The 16845-nt window shown below is 33.1% G+C and overlaps 1 protein-coding gene across 8 annotated transcripts in view; it reads right to left on the reverse strand.

The window, feature by feature from the left end:
* The window catches only part of Fxr1 (FMR1 autosomal homolog 1), a 73206-nt gene that overhangs the window by 8364 nt on the left and 47997 nt on the right, over positions 1-16845 (reverse strand). For 2 of the 8 annotated variants that reach the window (XM_076867777.2, XM_076867778.2), the window contains 6 exons: positions 15488-15597; positions 10968-11054; positions 9319-9526; positions 4300-4503; positions 1965-2165; positions 1188-1268 (listed from right to left, as the gene is read on the reverse strand). In XM_076867777.2, coding sequence (XP_076723892.1) covers positions 1188-1268; positions 1965-2165; positions 4300-4503; positions 9319-9526; positions 10968-11054; positions 15488-15597 — 891 coding nt within the window. The remainder of the gene's footprint in view (positions 1-1187; positions 1269-1964; positions 2166-4299; positions 4504-9318; positions 9527-10967; positions 11055-15487; positions 15598-16845) is intronic. The other 6 variants (XM_076867780.2, XM_076867784.1, XM_076867781.2 and 3 more) reach the window with 5 other exon arrangements.

A 16845-nucleotide genomic window follows, 5' to 3' on the forward strand; every position in this document is an offset into this window, starting at 1 on the left:
GCGGAATGCAAGACAAATAAATGTCCAAAATATTGAAAATTTATATTCATACCATTCAGAAAATTCTAATTTTCAACAAATTCTACTAACTTAATCTTCTAGACCAGTTACCTCATTAGTAAATTATGAGGTAATTCATTCTATTAACAACATACCAATAAGGTTAAATTTTCATAGTTATAAAATAAGGATAGGAAATGCTGTTGCAACCTTTAAAAAGTGAAATACATAGTCTTAGAAATAAGACTAAGTGAGGAAAGGCAAGTGTACAAAGAAACATTTTCTGTACAGTTTTGTCTTTACTAATAGAAACACTATCTTTAAAACACGAACTTTCCAGAATGGGAACTAACAATCTTATGCGGTTTTCCAAAGAGTTTCTACAACCACTAACTTAAAATGTTAGAATTTACATTATTTGGAAAAACACATGAAAGAATTTGTTTTTGGAAAGAATGCAAAAACTGGTTTGAAAGGGGTTTATTTGTGGTGCACACAATTTCTTCATGGTGAATATACATGTGATTCTCTATACATGAGAAATGGAATTATGTTTGGAACAAACAATTTGTGGCTACTAAAAATTATGACTACAGAAAATAAATCAACACTGTAAAACTAAGTAAATACTATTAATTTCACTAGTTAGTAGGTGTAAAGGAAAAGACAACACACTACAACAAAACCAAAAGTATAACATGCATTCCTCAATGAGGAATAGGACACAGGTATTTTTCTCTTTTGTATTTTTTTTTAAACTGTGGGTATTACATTTCCCACAAAAATGAGGTTCTGAATCCAGTATAGTAAGCAGGCACCATGCAAAATCTGCCCAGTTTTGCCTATCAATCTTAATTACAACCTACAAAATAGTGCCTGGGACGACCCATCTCAAGTATGAAGAACACATCAAGTTAACAAACTAATGGTTTTCTCAACAGTATTTCTGTGTAAAAAGATTAAGATACAACATTAGTTCAATTAGACTGATTACTAAACATTTACATTGAGAGGTAAAAATGTACTTTCTTAAAGAGTAGTAGTCTCATTAGTTGAATAAACAATTTATGCAGTGCAAATTTTCAATATATGCACACGTGTACACATGTAAATATGTTTAGAATGCAGACACAGGACATTTTTTTTTCATGCTTATGACCTGATGTCAACAGGTCCACTCAAGTTACCTGGCTGTCTATCTTCTGCCTGACCCCTGAAACGACGCCTGCGGCTACGATTGCGTCGCTGGGGTTTTTTTTCACTATCATCTGCAATTGCAAAATTTACCATGAACTATTCTGACAAAAAAAAAAAAAAACAAACAAACAAAAAAAGTATTTCTTTCCTTATTTAAAGAAGGGGAAGAGAAAATTTTAATTAAACATCAAAGATAGAACAATATTGACAGGATAAACATTATACAGTTCAAAGCAACCCAAGGAGACTGAAGATGGGATTATCCCCTGGAAATTAAAAAAAAGTTTTGACACCTAATAAAATTAACCCTTGAACTTAAATTACCATCATTTAAAGTTCTCCACTGCAACAGGGGGTTTAGTATTTACCAATATTAATGACATTTTAGCCCTTCAAAACTTAATTATCATTCTTGATATATAAACCTTTACTAGTACCATTTATAATAATTTTAAGAAGACAAGCTGAAAGTTTGACTTTGATTTTAGTATGGAAACTATAAAAGCAGTTGGAATACTTGTATTGACTTAATGGCATCAAAGGGCACTTTAATAATAAAGCTCCCAGTTTCAAATACCTATAACAAATCTGAGAACTAGACACACAAAACAGACTAAAAGCTACATAGCTTGTTTGAAACACTAGAAAAAGTCATTTAAGAATTGCATATTTTTCAAAAAAATTTGATAACAATTATTTTACAATTTTATATGTATGTATATATACATATTTATATATTTATATCTTTTCCCTAAATGCTTACATACCTAGCCCATTTTCATTAACTGAAGCTGTATCAGATTCAGTCATTCCATCCATCAGAACAGCATCTTCATCAGTCCTTCGTCTACGAGACCGCCTACGACGGTTAGTACTGTGATGAGATTCGCTGGCATCAGTGTCTGCAGTCTGATCTGATTCTGTATTATCAAGTAAGCTGTATGGATTGCTGTCTGGATCTTTGAGCACTATATTCATGTCAGAGGCAAGAAATATTTGTTTAAGAGGGCTGCAGTTATGAAATGTTTTGATCTACAACAACTAAAGGTAAATAAACTTTAATATCCCCCAATAAAAAACATAGTCTTCAAATAAAATGTTTTCGGTATCACTGTTTTACCTGGAAGATAACAAGGATGATTAAATAAAAAAAGATATAAATGGAGATGAAAATTATAAAGCAGAAGTGAGCAGACATTTAGCTTCCTAATATTTCCTTTGACTTATTTTTAAAAATTGCACATGTATATATAGAAACACACTCTATCTGCAAGATTCAACCAACCCGAGATCAAAAATATTTGGAAAACTATTTTGTCTATACACCAGTATATAATGTATAGACTTTTTCCATCACTATTCCCTAAATACAGCAAAATAACTATTAAAATAACATTTACATTGTTATCAGATATTACAGATTACCTAAAGATCACTTAACTATGTGAGAAGATGTGCTCTGGCTATATGCAGTTTCTCATGTTGTATTTTTAATGGGCCTGATCATCCAGATTTTTATTTGTAGGAGATCCAAAAAACCTATCCCTCACAGTACTTAAAGATGACTACATTGAGATATAATGTAATTCTGCCAATTCTGACATTGACATTCCAAGGTAATCCTACCCCTTGAGAAATGAAAATAAAATAAAATACAAATTCAGCTAATATAAATTACTTCTGAGAGCTCTTATACCATTTATGGACTTCCTTTGATGTCATGTTAATGCATATACACTCAGCACCTGTACTTCATGATGTAACAAAAGAATCTATTAAATACAAACTAATCAAAACAAGTCCACACAAAAGATCAAATTAAGGTTGAAATTCTAACTAGTTATGGAAACAAATGTTGACTTATATTCTAACTCTAGGAATGAAACAAGAAGGTGGTGTGAGTGTGGACAAGTTAAAACTTTGAAGATATAATTCAAAAGAAAATTACCCATCTTACCTATGAGCATTTATTGCCTCCAACAAGCAAATTATAGAAGAAATTCACCTAAGTCATGATTTTTCCTAAGCTTACTTTCATAACAGCTAACTAGCATGCTTACAAAAAACACTAAAGCTTATCTACTAACTATAAACACTAGGTAAAGTGCATTTATTTTACAATTTGGCTTCAATAATTTTAAAGCACTTGGTAACAGTGCACAATATATTAAAATATAAAAACTACCTTCCTGAAAGCCTATAAAATATAAAACTAAAGTTAGGATTCAACGAAGATTACAGTGGAATCAGAAAGAACCTAGAACAGATGCAATAATTTTGTACTAATTTGTTCTAGTTTTTATAATTTGTAAGCATACTTAACATATACTGAATGTATATACATATTTCTTCCATAATAAAATACTACATAAGCTTAATAGATACAACATTTAAGAAATGTTTACTTAAATGGCTATACAAATATACTAATTATCCTTGAAATAACCTAGTCCACATATCCCTGGCAAATCTTCTCTCCAGCCCAATCTGCTCATAAAGAACATTATTGGCAACACCTCTACTCCATAAAACTTTTAAAAGCATTAAATTTTTTTTTAAGTAAAAAGTTGTTTTATACACCTCAATCTTTAGTCATCTATGCACTCCTTGTCACAGCTCAGTTTCTCAAGATAGAACTGATGTCACAATTTTGCCGTTTCCAAAACAGTACATATTATAGCAGAGAATGCTTTTCAGTTAGTTTTCAATATTAAAATATACAGAAGTATTTATAATCTGTGCATCGGGATTTTCTGGATCTATCTGGCAAACAATTAAATAACTCAAAACACCTACAGAAAACAAGAAAAACATTCCAATTAGACTCTTTGCCACCTAGCTGGCAATAAACACCTGACCCCAAAAAAGGAAAGTCAGTCCAACTATAAAGTTATGACCTGAGTACTTTAAGTAAACCTTCACTGAAAAATACTCTACAGGACCTTTCTGCTATATGGTCTACTATTTTCCATAAGACAGTGAGTAGAAACAAATTTCCAAGAATGTGTGGCCCTGAGAAATAAATTAGCTTTTGTAGGATTATACAGTTTACAAAGAATGTATATGGACAAAGTATATCTAACATAGTATATAAAAGACTACCAGAACTGATGGAGGATTTGCCACCACGTGGTCCACCACGACCTCGACCCCCTGAAACACTTCTGCCTCTTCCTCCTGGGCGTCTCCTGCTGTCACGCTGATGTCTGCTCTCCCGATCATCCTCTCCTGCCAATGACCAATCGCTCAGCTCATCTTTACGCTCGGATTCTGTTTCAGAGGGGTTAGACAGCTCAGAATTTGTACCTTGGGAAAGAAAAGTACACAAACCATTTGAGAATGCTTTATTTGGAGGGAGAAAAAAGATTCAATTTTTTTCAAAACTGTTCCCTACAAAGTATCATTTAAATAAGCACAGTAATTGTCTGATTCAAAGAAAGCCAACTGCATGTGATGTTTATTAATTAATGACATTTATACTCTACTAATAGCGTAATATGGACTGGTCAAGACAAATAATAAAATGAATTGTTTTTATGTATAAAAACAGCTAATAGAACAATTATAGAAAAAACACATTATTAAAATATACTTAAGGACTGGGGTTGTGGCTCAGTGGTAGAATACTTGCCTAGCATGTGTGAGACACTGGGTTCAATCCTCAGCACCATGTAAATAAATTAAGATACTATGTCCAGTTACAACAACATATTTTTAAATATATATACATATACATATGAACATTGTTAAAGTTTCTGCCCATTGAGGTTTTTACTAACCTAAATTGCTGGAAATATATTTTTCAGTGACTGTACATAACTAATAGCATGTTTTAGTACCATCTCAAATTAGAATGATAGCTTCAAAAAAAAAAATCACTAAACAAATTTTAAGGTTTATGAAAAGATAGCTCTCAACAACCAATGTAACCAAAGACACTAACAGTGGGATGGAAATTCATGATTTTAAAAGTTTACTAACAGTTTATTTAATGGTGACCTTCAAACTGCAAAAATTTCTACACTATCATTATTATCGTACTGAAATTAAATAATCAGATATATAGACTCTACTGCTACAATACTCATTCACAATTTTCTCTGTGGGTGTGCGCACAATTTGTTGGGAATTGAACAAGGGATGCTTTATCACTGAGATATATCATCAATCCTTTTTATTCATTTTTATGGTCTTCTGAAGTTACTTAGGGTTGATGAAGCTACCCAACTTGCCAGGCTCCTACCTGGACCTCCTGAGTTGCTGGGATTACAGGCATGCAATACCATGCCCACCTATTTCCATTCTTTTGTAGTTCTGACATGCCACATCCTTCTTTGCATATATCCAAATCTGTCTCCTTCAGAGACTAGGTCAATTTCTAGCGTCAGACCAATTTAACTGAAAACATTCTCTTCCTTACTCTTATTTCCATAGAAACACTGTGTATTAATCATGCATTGTGTCAAGAGTAGTTCTCTACTTTCCCTTGCCTTCACCCCAAAATTACTTTAAAGCTAGTCTATATAAAAGGTAGAATTCCATCTTTTATTTCTAAATGGCCCAAAAAGCTTAAGTAAATTTTTTCATGCCTCTGAAACTCATTTGCTCAACTCGCAAGTAAGATTTCACAAAGTACCTTAATGCTGCTTGAAATTTCTAGTCATTTGATAATAAAAGCAAAACACAAGAGCACTTTAGACACAAAAAGTAACAAGGGACAGTGAATGAAAAATAAAGTTTGATAATAAGTCTACCACTTCCTTTCTGCTTTAAAGATAACTCAGCAATGCTTCCCTTTTCTCTTCATGTACTATTAAAATATGGGTATAACTGGTCAATTATAGAAGACTGGGTTAAAAGGTATTAGCTGAAATTACACTTTAGGAAAAAAAAATACATCAATTTCTATTATTTGTTCTCAAGTCTTTCTCTGTAATGAGAATCTCATGAAAGAAAATGAATCTCCCTTAACACTTATAGAAAATAGGTGGAGAACCAGATGGAAGGAAAAAAATGTTTAAGGATGTCATCAATGTTGGAAATGAAATCAAATTTCAGGAATAGTGAAAAAAGTCTAAAGTACATAAACCTGAAATTTATTTATAAATCTATATATTGCCTGAAAATATTACCTAAATTTGAAGGGAAAAAAATAACATTCTTATTTATGAAGTCCAGGGTCACAAGCAAGGAGATTTTTTCCTTAAACTTAACCCAAAATCTAAGTATTAATTTCAGTAGGTACAAACTGAGGTCAAAAAAGCTAAATAAATAGAGAGTGCTCAGCTTTATTCATATTTAAACACTCAAAAGTTATGATTGGACTTTGCAAATGTGACAAAGTAAGGACCACAAGAGAGAAGGCTGTCTAGGATTGGGGGGAAAGCTTTAAAAATAAAGAACCTTTCTAGCTTTAAAGAAAAATGGTAGCTTTAGAATTCTCCGTAATTATTATGATGTGTGCATGTGGGGGGGGGGGGTGTGCCTTACCCCTGCACTACATCCCCAGATCTTTTTATTTATTATTTTGAGAAAGGATATAACAAGTTGCTTACGTTTTCACTAAGCTGCTGAGACTGTGTCAAACTTGCAATTACAAGGCTGGCTGGCTTCGAACTTGAGATTTTACTGGTTAATGTTTTTTTACATGCAGGAAGAATGGCCAAAAATTAAGAAATAGGGGTAGTCTCTAGAAGTTGGAAATGATAAAGGAACAGATTCCCTCCTAGAGCCTCCAAAAAGGAATAGAACCCAGCTTATCAAATAAAAATTTTAATGTTAGCCCAGAAGAACTAGGTTAGATTTCTGAAAGTGTATTTTAAGATAATAAACTTGTGTTGTTAAAGCCTCTAAGTATACAATAAATTACTGCAGTAGCAACAGGAAATAAATAACACTGTTAGAATCACTTCAATCATTCCAACCTCTGTTTTATAAAATTATAAATCATAATTTTTTAAAAAATAGGTTTTTGACACCGCTCCAATTTCTAGTGATTTCAACAAATAAACACAACTTCTTGCCTCTCACCACATTTGAAGTCAGACTTCCCCCTTCTAAAACTCCTTTAACAAACAAACAACAAAAAAAAACACCTTATCAAAGTGCTCCGCATCCATCACTTCATGGTTTTAAGTGTTAAACTAAAAACACTATATTTCATCAAATCCAAGATGTCATCTACTAAAAGATATATTTTGTGCCACTGAAACAGAAAGTGATCAATTTTGATGTCATTCAAGGTAAGGCACCTAATAACTTCAGCGATGCCACACTAACAATTTTTCTTATAGACTCAACAAATATTATGAATTAAAAATCCTTTTGAAAAGAAGTATTCAAGAATATCTGGCTTTTACTCCTCAAGCTAACTCAATTTCAACAGCTATTTCAAGAAATACAATGTTATGACGAGTTTTGTAAAGATTCAGAAGACTGCCATCTGCTGAAGAATTTGCATAGCTTTCTCCAATTCATAAATAATCTACTTTCCAAAAGAACATTTTACTAATGAGGGAATGCTCATCAATAAGCCTCTCACAGAGACTAATAAATTTCTTCAATGAAGTCATCATACTCATGATCCAAAAAGCTAAAATGATTATATCCATGTTGGTAATTTATATTTCAAAAATCAATCAGAATATATGCAACTCGATGTAATTATTTATATTATTTTTCATATTAAGCATGCTTTCAGGAATACAGTAATGGTTTCCAATGCCCAGTTGTTTGCATGTTAAAACAATTCCACACTTAACTGAAATTTTGTTTTTAAGTTTTCAATGAGGCTTTACCAAAATGAAATATATCAGGAAAACAAAGCACAGACATATAAGGATATGATGCTAAAGGGAACAAATAAAACTATTAACTTTCCGATTCTACACTAATGAAACAGTGTAAGTTTAATATGACCCTAGCATCATTATACTCTTAAAACATAAAATTTAAATTTGCAATGTGCACAATGAAAATTTGCACTTATTGATATTTTCCATAAATTCCTCGTATTTTGAAAAATGTTTATAAAATATTTCTCACAACAAGATGAGCACAGAGAATGAAGAATAGAGAAAAGAAAGAAAACTGAGGTGGGGAGGAGAAGAGAGGAGAATCAGGTAACTGCTAAGATCCAAGTCCAAATGAAGAAAAATGGAACAACTCCAAAGCTGAAGAAGAATAAATGAAAATTTAGGATTAGAAAATTGTTAACTATTACCACTCCACTGGCCCCTTTCTGCTTAGATTAGGCCCCATCCTCAAAATGAAATACATTTTATAAAAATATTAATTATGCTCATTTAAACAAAGACTTCATTTTAATAAAATGTTATAAAACTATTTCCACATGCAAAATATTAATATTCAAATCTGCCAAATAAAATCAATGGAGGGAGGGGGGAGGAAGGTGGGGAGAAAGACAGAAAGACACACAGACCGACCGTGTGCACACACAAACACATGCGTATTTGTCCGTTTCTGGAGGTGGGGGATATAATGGGATTGACCAGGGTCTCAAACATGCTAGGCAAGTATTCTACCACTAAGCCACACCCAAGTTTGGTTTTTTGTTTGGTGGAGACAACTGCCCTGGTTGGCCTCCAAATTGAGATCCTCCGGCCTCAGACTCTAGAGTTACTGGGATTGCAGGTGTTCATCACCACACCTGACACTGAATTATATTCTAAAAGCTATTAGAGATTTATTATATGCCATCTTGGTCTAGTAATTAGAATATTTTCATTTTTACTTGGAGGATTGGTTGGCAAAAGAGGATTCCTAGCACTAAGTTTTTGGTGGGAAATTAAACCATACTAGGGAAATATTAGGAAACAGTTTTATATATATTCATCTAAGTATTTAAAAATCAGGGGAAAAAATCAGGATTATAAACTACCACCTTTAAAAAATGCTTCATTTTATATTACATAACTGCTTGGAACTACATACCTTTTGCTATCATTAACATAAAGTATACTGTAACTATTAAGACATATCTCAGAACTACATTTCATCCTCAAAAACCAAGTTAAGAGTGATGAACTAACTAATTATAAACAAAATGTGTTGGAGCACCTAAATTAGAATAGAAATACAAAAATAAAAAATGCTTTTTACCATAACCGGAGGTGTAATTAGGGCCCCGACGACCTCTGCCTCTTCCACTATAAGACCTAGAACCTTGTACAGAAGAGACGGTACTTTCATCAGTGGCATATCCTTTCTCTTTTTCAGGCCCTCTGGTGGAAGAAGGTCTGAAACCCATACCAATCTGTCGAAGCTGTTCATCAATCTGTAGGCGTTCCATTCTTAGCTGCTCTACTTCCTATAATCAAAACAAAGGGACAAGTCTTCTTATATATATAGTTTTGTCTTCTTAAAGCCTAGAGCTAGAACTGTGTCCTCTACCAAACAATCTGTGACCTTAACCAATTATTTGATAAATCAGTATTATGTTCATAGTAAATACAATTAACAAGGTCATCTGCTAATTTCCTTCAAACATTTACTGACTATCTTAGTATGCCAACCACACTGCTATTCTAAAGGAAGATATGAAACTCTTTCCCCTCAGGTGGGAGGATGGATATTGACAGGGTTAAACTTGCTTATATAATAAATAGCTATTACACAATATTACCAGATATTGTGCTCGTGTACTTAAAATATTACTAAATGAATGGAATTATTATTTACAAAGTTACTTTCCTATCAAAGTAGTAACACATGAGTCAGGACCTAGGGTGGCCTAGCAAGACTTGATCATTCAGAAACTGAAGTTACTTCAGGATGTAAAAGCAAAATATCTAGCGAGATAAAGCTCTTGGCTAAAAGGCAGCATAGCACTAAAGTTAATCCCCAGCATCAAAAAATAAGTCAAAATTTATAAATTGGCTTAGAATGCCAGTATGGATTGATAACTATTAGATAATTAATTTTAAAGAAATGACATTAAGGGGTGCATTCAAAATATTAACATAGCAGCAATGATAGGAGACTGGAAAGAAAGCATACTGAAAGCATAAAAGCAACTGATATTACTATATACCAAACAAGTGAAAGAAAGTAGAAACAAAAGGAAAAAAGTAGAAAATAACAACTATAAGATTTACTGATTTAGAGAGTTTCTTTTTCTAAAACCCTTGCTCTCTGTGTATCAATTCAAATAAGGGTAGGGAAATAGTTTATAAGTAGAATACAGGTAAGGGGACCGGGTCTGATACTTAGCATCATGCAGAGGAGCGCACAGGCGCCCATGCGCTGTCTCTTTCTCTCTAATGATGTCTATGAGGATAGTATAGCCGATTTCAAAGTTACCAAAAGAAGCCTATCTTCATTTCTGATTCTGTACACTATTTGCATATATTAAATTAAAAACAAAATGATCCAATATAAAGCATGCAGATGCATAAAGTGACAAGTTCTTATAAACATTAGAAGTGACCATTTCTTTAAAAAATAAGCAAAGACTTTGTAATGTTTTGAACAACCAATAAAATGAATAAAAAATAAGCAAAGAAATTTAAAAGCTCAGAAGAGGAAAAGCAATGCACATAAAGCCATTTTATTATGGAGAAGGTATTTTTATTCTTAAATTCTCATGTAATAAAAACTGAGCAACACTAATGGTGAATATAAAGACTTGAAACAGTATAAAGAAATAGAAATTGTTTAATGGGCAGATGTTATATTTGTTTATGGTAAAGACACATTTGCATACTAAATGCAGCAAGGATATATATAAAAATATGAGCAAATATACAAACCTTGAGATAAGCAATATGATATTCTAAAAGGACTTGTACATTTCCAATGCTTTCTTTAGTGCCAACAAATACAAATGGAACCATACCCTATTAAAAAAAATAAAAAGGAAAAAACAATGTCCTCAGTATGTAATATTTAAAGAAAAATCAAAGAAAAACAATTTCTTCAACTTTTCAAAAACACACAGCAATTTACAACCATCTACTAAATGTCAACATTTGTGGGTACCATGGCAAAAAAAATCATAATTTGAAATATTCAAGATTTTCAACACCTTGTTATTTTGTCATAATTCAGCATGTATGTGCTAAGAATTTAAGAAATCACTTTTTAAAAAATCATGTCAGGTTCTGAGTTCTAATTTAATCTGATTTTCTAACTATCCATTTTATATTAAGCTAAAAATCTGACATCAATCTGACCATGAACTTTCACACCAGACAGAGAATAAATGTAAGCATAAAATGTTTATAAAGTAGCTGGATGGGGTGGCATATTCATGTAATCCCAGCTACTTGGAAACTGAAAAAACAGGATACCAAAATTCATGGCCAGTCTGAGCAAATTTATGAGACCATTTCAAAATAAAACATAAAAAGGACTGAGGGTAACTGGGCTCAGTGTTCCCTGCCTGTAATCCCAGCAGCTCGGGAGGCGGAGGCAAGAGAATCCCAAATACAAAGCCAGCTTCAGTAAATAAGCAACTCAGCAAGACCACATCTCTAAAAAAGGACTGAATATGTAACTCAAGGGTAGAAGTCCTTGGGTTCAATCTCAATCTCTCCCCCCTTTTCTCTTTCTCTTTTTGGTGGCTGGAGTAATGGGGGACTGAACTTAGTTACAGACACTCAACCACTGAGTCGCACTCCCAGCCCTATTTTGTGTTTTATTTAAAGACAGGGTCTCACTGAGTTGCTTAGTGCCTCACTTTTGCTGAGGCTGGCTTTGAACTCATGATCTTCCTTGTGTCCACCTCCAGAGAAGCTGAGATTATAAACGTGCAACATAGGCCCCTGGGTTTAATCTCCAATACCAAAAACAAGTAAAACACACTGGTTGAAAATTGTAAAAGTGTTATAATGATTACTCATGACTTTTAAAATCCACTGATACTCAGAATTAGAGGAAAACAAGCGCTATAGTAGATAAAACTATTGGGACGTTAAGGTAAGGGGATCCTAAATTCAAAGGCAGACTAAGAAACTCTGTGGGATCCGAAGCAATTTAGCAAGACCCTATATCAAAAAATAAATAAACAGATATAAAAGTAATAAGGATGTGGCTAAGTAGTTAAACACTCCTAGAATCAATATGAGTTTTTTTTTTTTTCTTTTTAAAGAAAAAGGAAATAGAAAAAGGAAACAGACAAACCTAAGTAGAAACTGAGTAGAGTTTTGTATTTGTTCATTAATGCAAAATTGATCTCAGGGCTATTTTACCAGTGAGCTACATTCTCAGTTTTTTTTTTTTTAACTTTTATTTCTTGACAATATCTCACTAAACTGCATAGGATGCTGTTTGGGTGGGTAGGATAACAATAAGGTGTTTGTTTTGTTTTGTTTTGTTTTGTTTTTTAATTGCTGCTGGGATTGAACTCAAAGAATACTCCCACCCAAAAGATGCTCTACCACCCAAGGCACTGGGAATATTATAGGGATATGCCTCTGTTCCAAGGAAGATGGAGACATTTATATCATAAAAGTCTATCTTTTGAAAGATATTTGTGGGGGTGATGCTGAACCTTACATGATGTACACTATGAAAATGAGTTTAAAAATTTGACCAACTTGTCCCTAATAGCATATGCTCAGATAAGCTCTTCAGGTATCAACATATTACAGGAAGGGATTCCTGACATTAAGAATGTATAACTTACGGCTGGAGTGGTAGCCCAATTCTTGATTTGCATGCATGAGGCACTGAGTTAGATCCTCAGCACCACATAAAAATAAATAAAGATCTTGTGTCCATGTACAATTAAAAAAATTATTTAGGAAAAAAAAGAATATATTACCTACAGAGTGTAAATACTTACACAATGTATAAACAAAGGAATTACTATTAAGAACAGGTTCTTTTATCAACCACTGAATTAATTCCTTTCTATTTTGCCCTTTCCAGGATGTCAAAATTGTAATAAAAAATCTTTTTCACTTTAAATAAATAAATAAAAAACAGCTGGGCATGATGGTGCATGCCTATAATCCCCGTGGCTCAATGAGGCAGGAGGATCGTGAGTTTAAAGTGAGCCTCAGCAACCTGGAAGACTCTAAGCAATTCAGCAAGACCCTGTGTCTCTAAATAATACAAAAAAGGGCTGAGGATGTGGCTCAGTGGTTGATGGCCACTGGGTTCAATACCTGATACCAAAAAACACTACAAGAAAGAGTCTGACAGACACACATGCCTGTAATTCTAGTAGCTCAGGAGGCTAAGACAGGAGAATTCAAAGTTCGCAGCCAGTCTCTGCAACAGTGAGGCGCTAAGCAACTCCATGAGACCCTGTCCCTAAATAAAATACAAAAGGGGACTGGGGATGTGGCTTATTGGCAGATTAGACTCAGTGTCCCTGAGTCTAATCCCTGGTAAAAGGAGGAAAAAAAGATACTTAATCCCAGATACTAAACTGAACCCAAGGACTAACCCAGGCTTTTGTTTATGAGAATGAATTTCAGAACAGAAAGATTTTTAAAAATAACAGAGAAATACATTTGGGGGTTAAAAACTTTCTTCTTTAAAAAAAAAAAAAAATGCACTTAACTGGGCATGATAATCCCAAATTCAAGATCACCCTCAGCAATTTGAACAAACCATCCTGGTGAGACCGTCTCAAAAATTAAAGGGGAGGTGTGGGGGGAGAGCTAGGTGTATAGCTTATTTCTAAAGCACCCCTGAGTTCAATCCCCATTACCAAAAAAAAAAAAATATATATATATATATATTAAATGCCCAATTATACCAATAAGCATTATTACTATGGTATATAAGCAGGGGACAAGTAGGGCTTCACAGTTAACTAGTTATAAACTGAGTCTCCAGTTTAAAAATGTTAAGTTATAAAATGTTATCCCCGATAACAACATTCAAATTTCATTTTAAAAATAACAATGTTGTGCATCATATATTTCCTTCTTCTCCTAAAAATATCAGAAGGCTAGAGTGCTAGACAGATAGGTAACTCATTGGCAGCATGCTTGCCTGGCATACATAAATTCTCTGAAACTCCCACAATTTTTTTAAAAGCCATATTGTTAACTAGGTATGTAGTTCAGTGATAAAGGACTTGCCTAACACCTAGAAAGCCCAGGGTTCAATTCCCAGGATTGCAAAAATTTTCAAAGAATATATAAAAACATCAGAAGTTACACATCATGCATTCCAACACCATAACCAGGCTGGATCTTAGCACCATAAGCTTCTAATACAGAAAGGCATTTCCTCATCCATACCTATTTTATACATCCCAACTGTTTAATCATGTACAATGATTAACTGTAATCCCAGCAACACGGGAGAATGAGGCAGGAATATCCCAAGTTCAAGGCCAGCAACTTAGTGAGACCCTGTCTCAAAGATAAAAAAATAAAAAGGACTGGGGATGTAGCTCAATGGTAAAGGTCCCCTGGATACAATCCCCAGTACTAATTGGACAGATTCTATCCAACAGTTAACAACCACCCCAAATAGTACTCTATTGTGCAAAACTAAGAAACTATAAGCGTATTCTTTCTGGGAAATAATTTTGGAGAAAATCCTTAGTTTATATTCAAGGATACCAATGCTTAAGTCAAGTGTATAAGTTTGGCCATTGAATCTACAAATATGAAGTAATGTACAAAAGAGTCAACAACAATTGTGGGAAAAACATCACCATGTGAGAAGACAGATGGAAAAAGAAATTTGAGAAAGATGGTATCAGAATTAATAACATAAAAGCATGAAAAATTCAATTAAAAATGATGAACATTTTCAGGTTCTACAAAAAGAACAAGGAGAATTTAATCAAAAATTCCTTTACAACAGACTGTTTTGTTGAGAATCAAATACTATAACTTTGCACCCTAAGAATAAAAAAGAGCGCTGAGGATGTGGCTTAGTAGTAGACTGCTTGACTCCCTTATGTAAAGACTCCAGGTTCAATCCCTAGCACCAACAAAAAATGAACAAAACAATAAAAAACATAAAAAAATTAATATGATCCAACTAAAATGTTTGTATTAATAAATGGCTTTTAAAAAAAGTATTGGGCTGGGGTTGTGGCTCAGGAATAAAGCACTTGCCTAGCATGTGTGAGGCTCTAGGTTCGATTCTCAGCACCACATATAAATTAATGAAATAAAGGTACATCAACAACTAAAAAGAATTTTTTTAAAATAGTATTGACAAACCCAAGGCTCCTATAATCAGTGATGTAACTAGAGTTAAGTAGCTCAACAGATGTAACTTGTTTCCATAATGATTTTCAAAATATAACATGCTAAGTCATCCAAGAAAAGAACATGAATACAACTGTACTTACATCTTCTCTAGGTAGTTTATTTTCATTATCTCCTTCAATTCTCACCCGAACCACACCAGATTTGTCCACTATTTCTTGAATAACTTTGCCATTTTTTCCAATTACCTTTCCTTTAGTAAGACAAAACAAATACAAGTTAAAAAACATTAGATATCCATTTAACATAAGCCCAAGTAACATCTAACTTGCTATCAAATTTTCACCAACAAGATCCATCTTTCTACCTGCAACTAACTCACCTACAGACTACCAATAAATTTTATCCTCGCTCTGAAATTTCTTTCTCTTCAGTATGTCAATGCATTTTAACTGAGATTGACAATGCTGGTCATGCGTAAGCAATTTTCAGACTTTTTAAAATAATATCATTTTTCACTCTCAAAAATATCAATCATCTCTAACCCATTTCAAAACTTACATAAAAGCAAAGATAAAACTATTTTAATTTGGCATTAAGCATATTAGTTTGTTCAAAACTATCAAATTATGAAATTTTGCCTTTATTTTTAAGGTTCTGTTTGTCCACAACATAGCTGCCTCGAATATCGCTTTAAAATGAACATTCTCTTCCATAAAATGTTCACATTTAACAAGTACTACATTTTAAATCGAGTACTTCATAGTTTTATAAAAATACATAACATGTATACAATATTCCTGCTACCTTGCTAGGTATGAAATATAGTAAAATGACATAAAATTCAAATTATTTACCTTTTCCATAGTTGACTTATCATTATCAGTCTGTCAACCAGCAATTATTGAACATACAATAATGACATGAGAAACAAACGGGGATGTGAAGACTCCTTCCCCAAGAACTTACTATCTAGTTATAAAGATTAACACAAAAATAATAATAATAATAATAATAAAGCAACACCAGGTAGTATTTACCTAGTAAAAAGTAAATATTTTGGTAACCTTCACTATATGGAACAGATGTATATCCCATATAAAGTTAAGAGCAACCCCATATTTTTTAATCAATGCACATCCCCATTTATATTTTTTAACAAATTATTTTCACAAAAAATCTTAGCTGCATTTTGGCAGAAAGAAGTTAAAATGTAAGTTTTCCCATTGCATCCTTGAAAGAACAATTTCCACTGAAGAACGAATGAGGAACAATGAAAACAAACTGGTCAACACAGGAAAAGCTTAACTATAATGGATTTTTTCGCTCTTTTCCCTACTCTTAACTTTCTTCCCAGTAACCCTAAAATTAACAGCAGCAGCAACAGATTTAAAAAAAAAAGTGAGAGAGAGAGAGAGAGAGAGAGAGAGAGAATAGGATAGGGAATTCACATAATTTAAGTCTTCAGAGAAGCCCTAGCAGTAGCACATAAAAGCAACCT

Source organism: Callospermophilus lateralis, chromosome 10 (assembly GCF_048772815.1).
Source record: "Callospermophilus lateralis isolate mCalLat2 chromosome 10, mCalLat2.hap1, whole genome shotgun sequence".
NCBI classification, from domain to species: Eukaryota; Metazoa; Chordata; class Mammalia; order Rodentia; family Sciuridae; genus Callospermophilus; species Callospermophilus lateralis.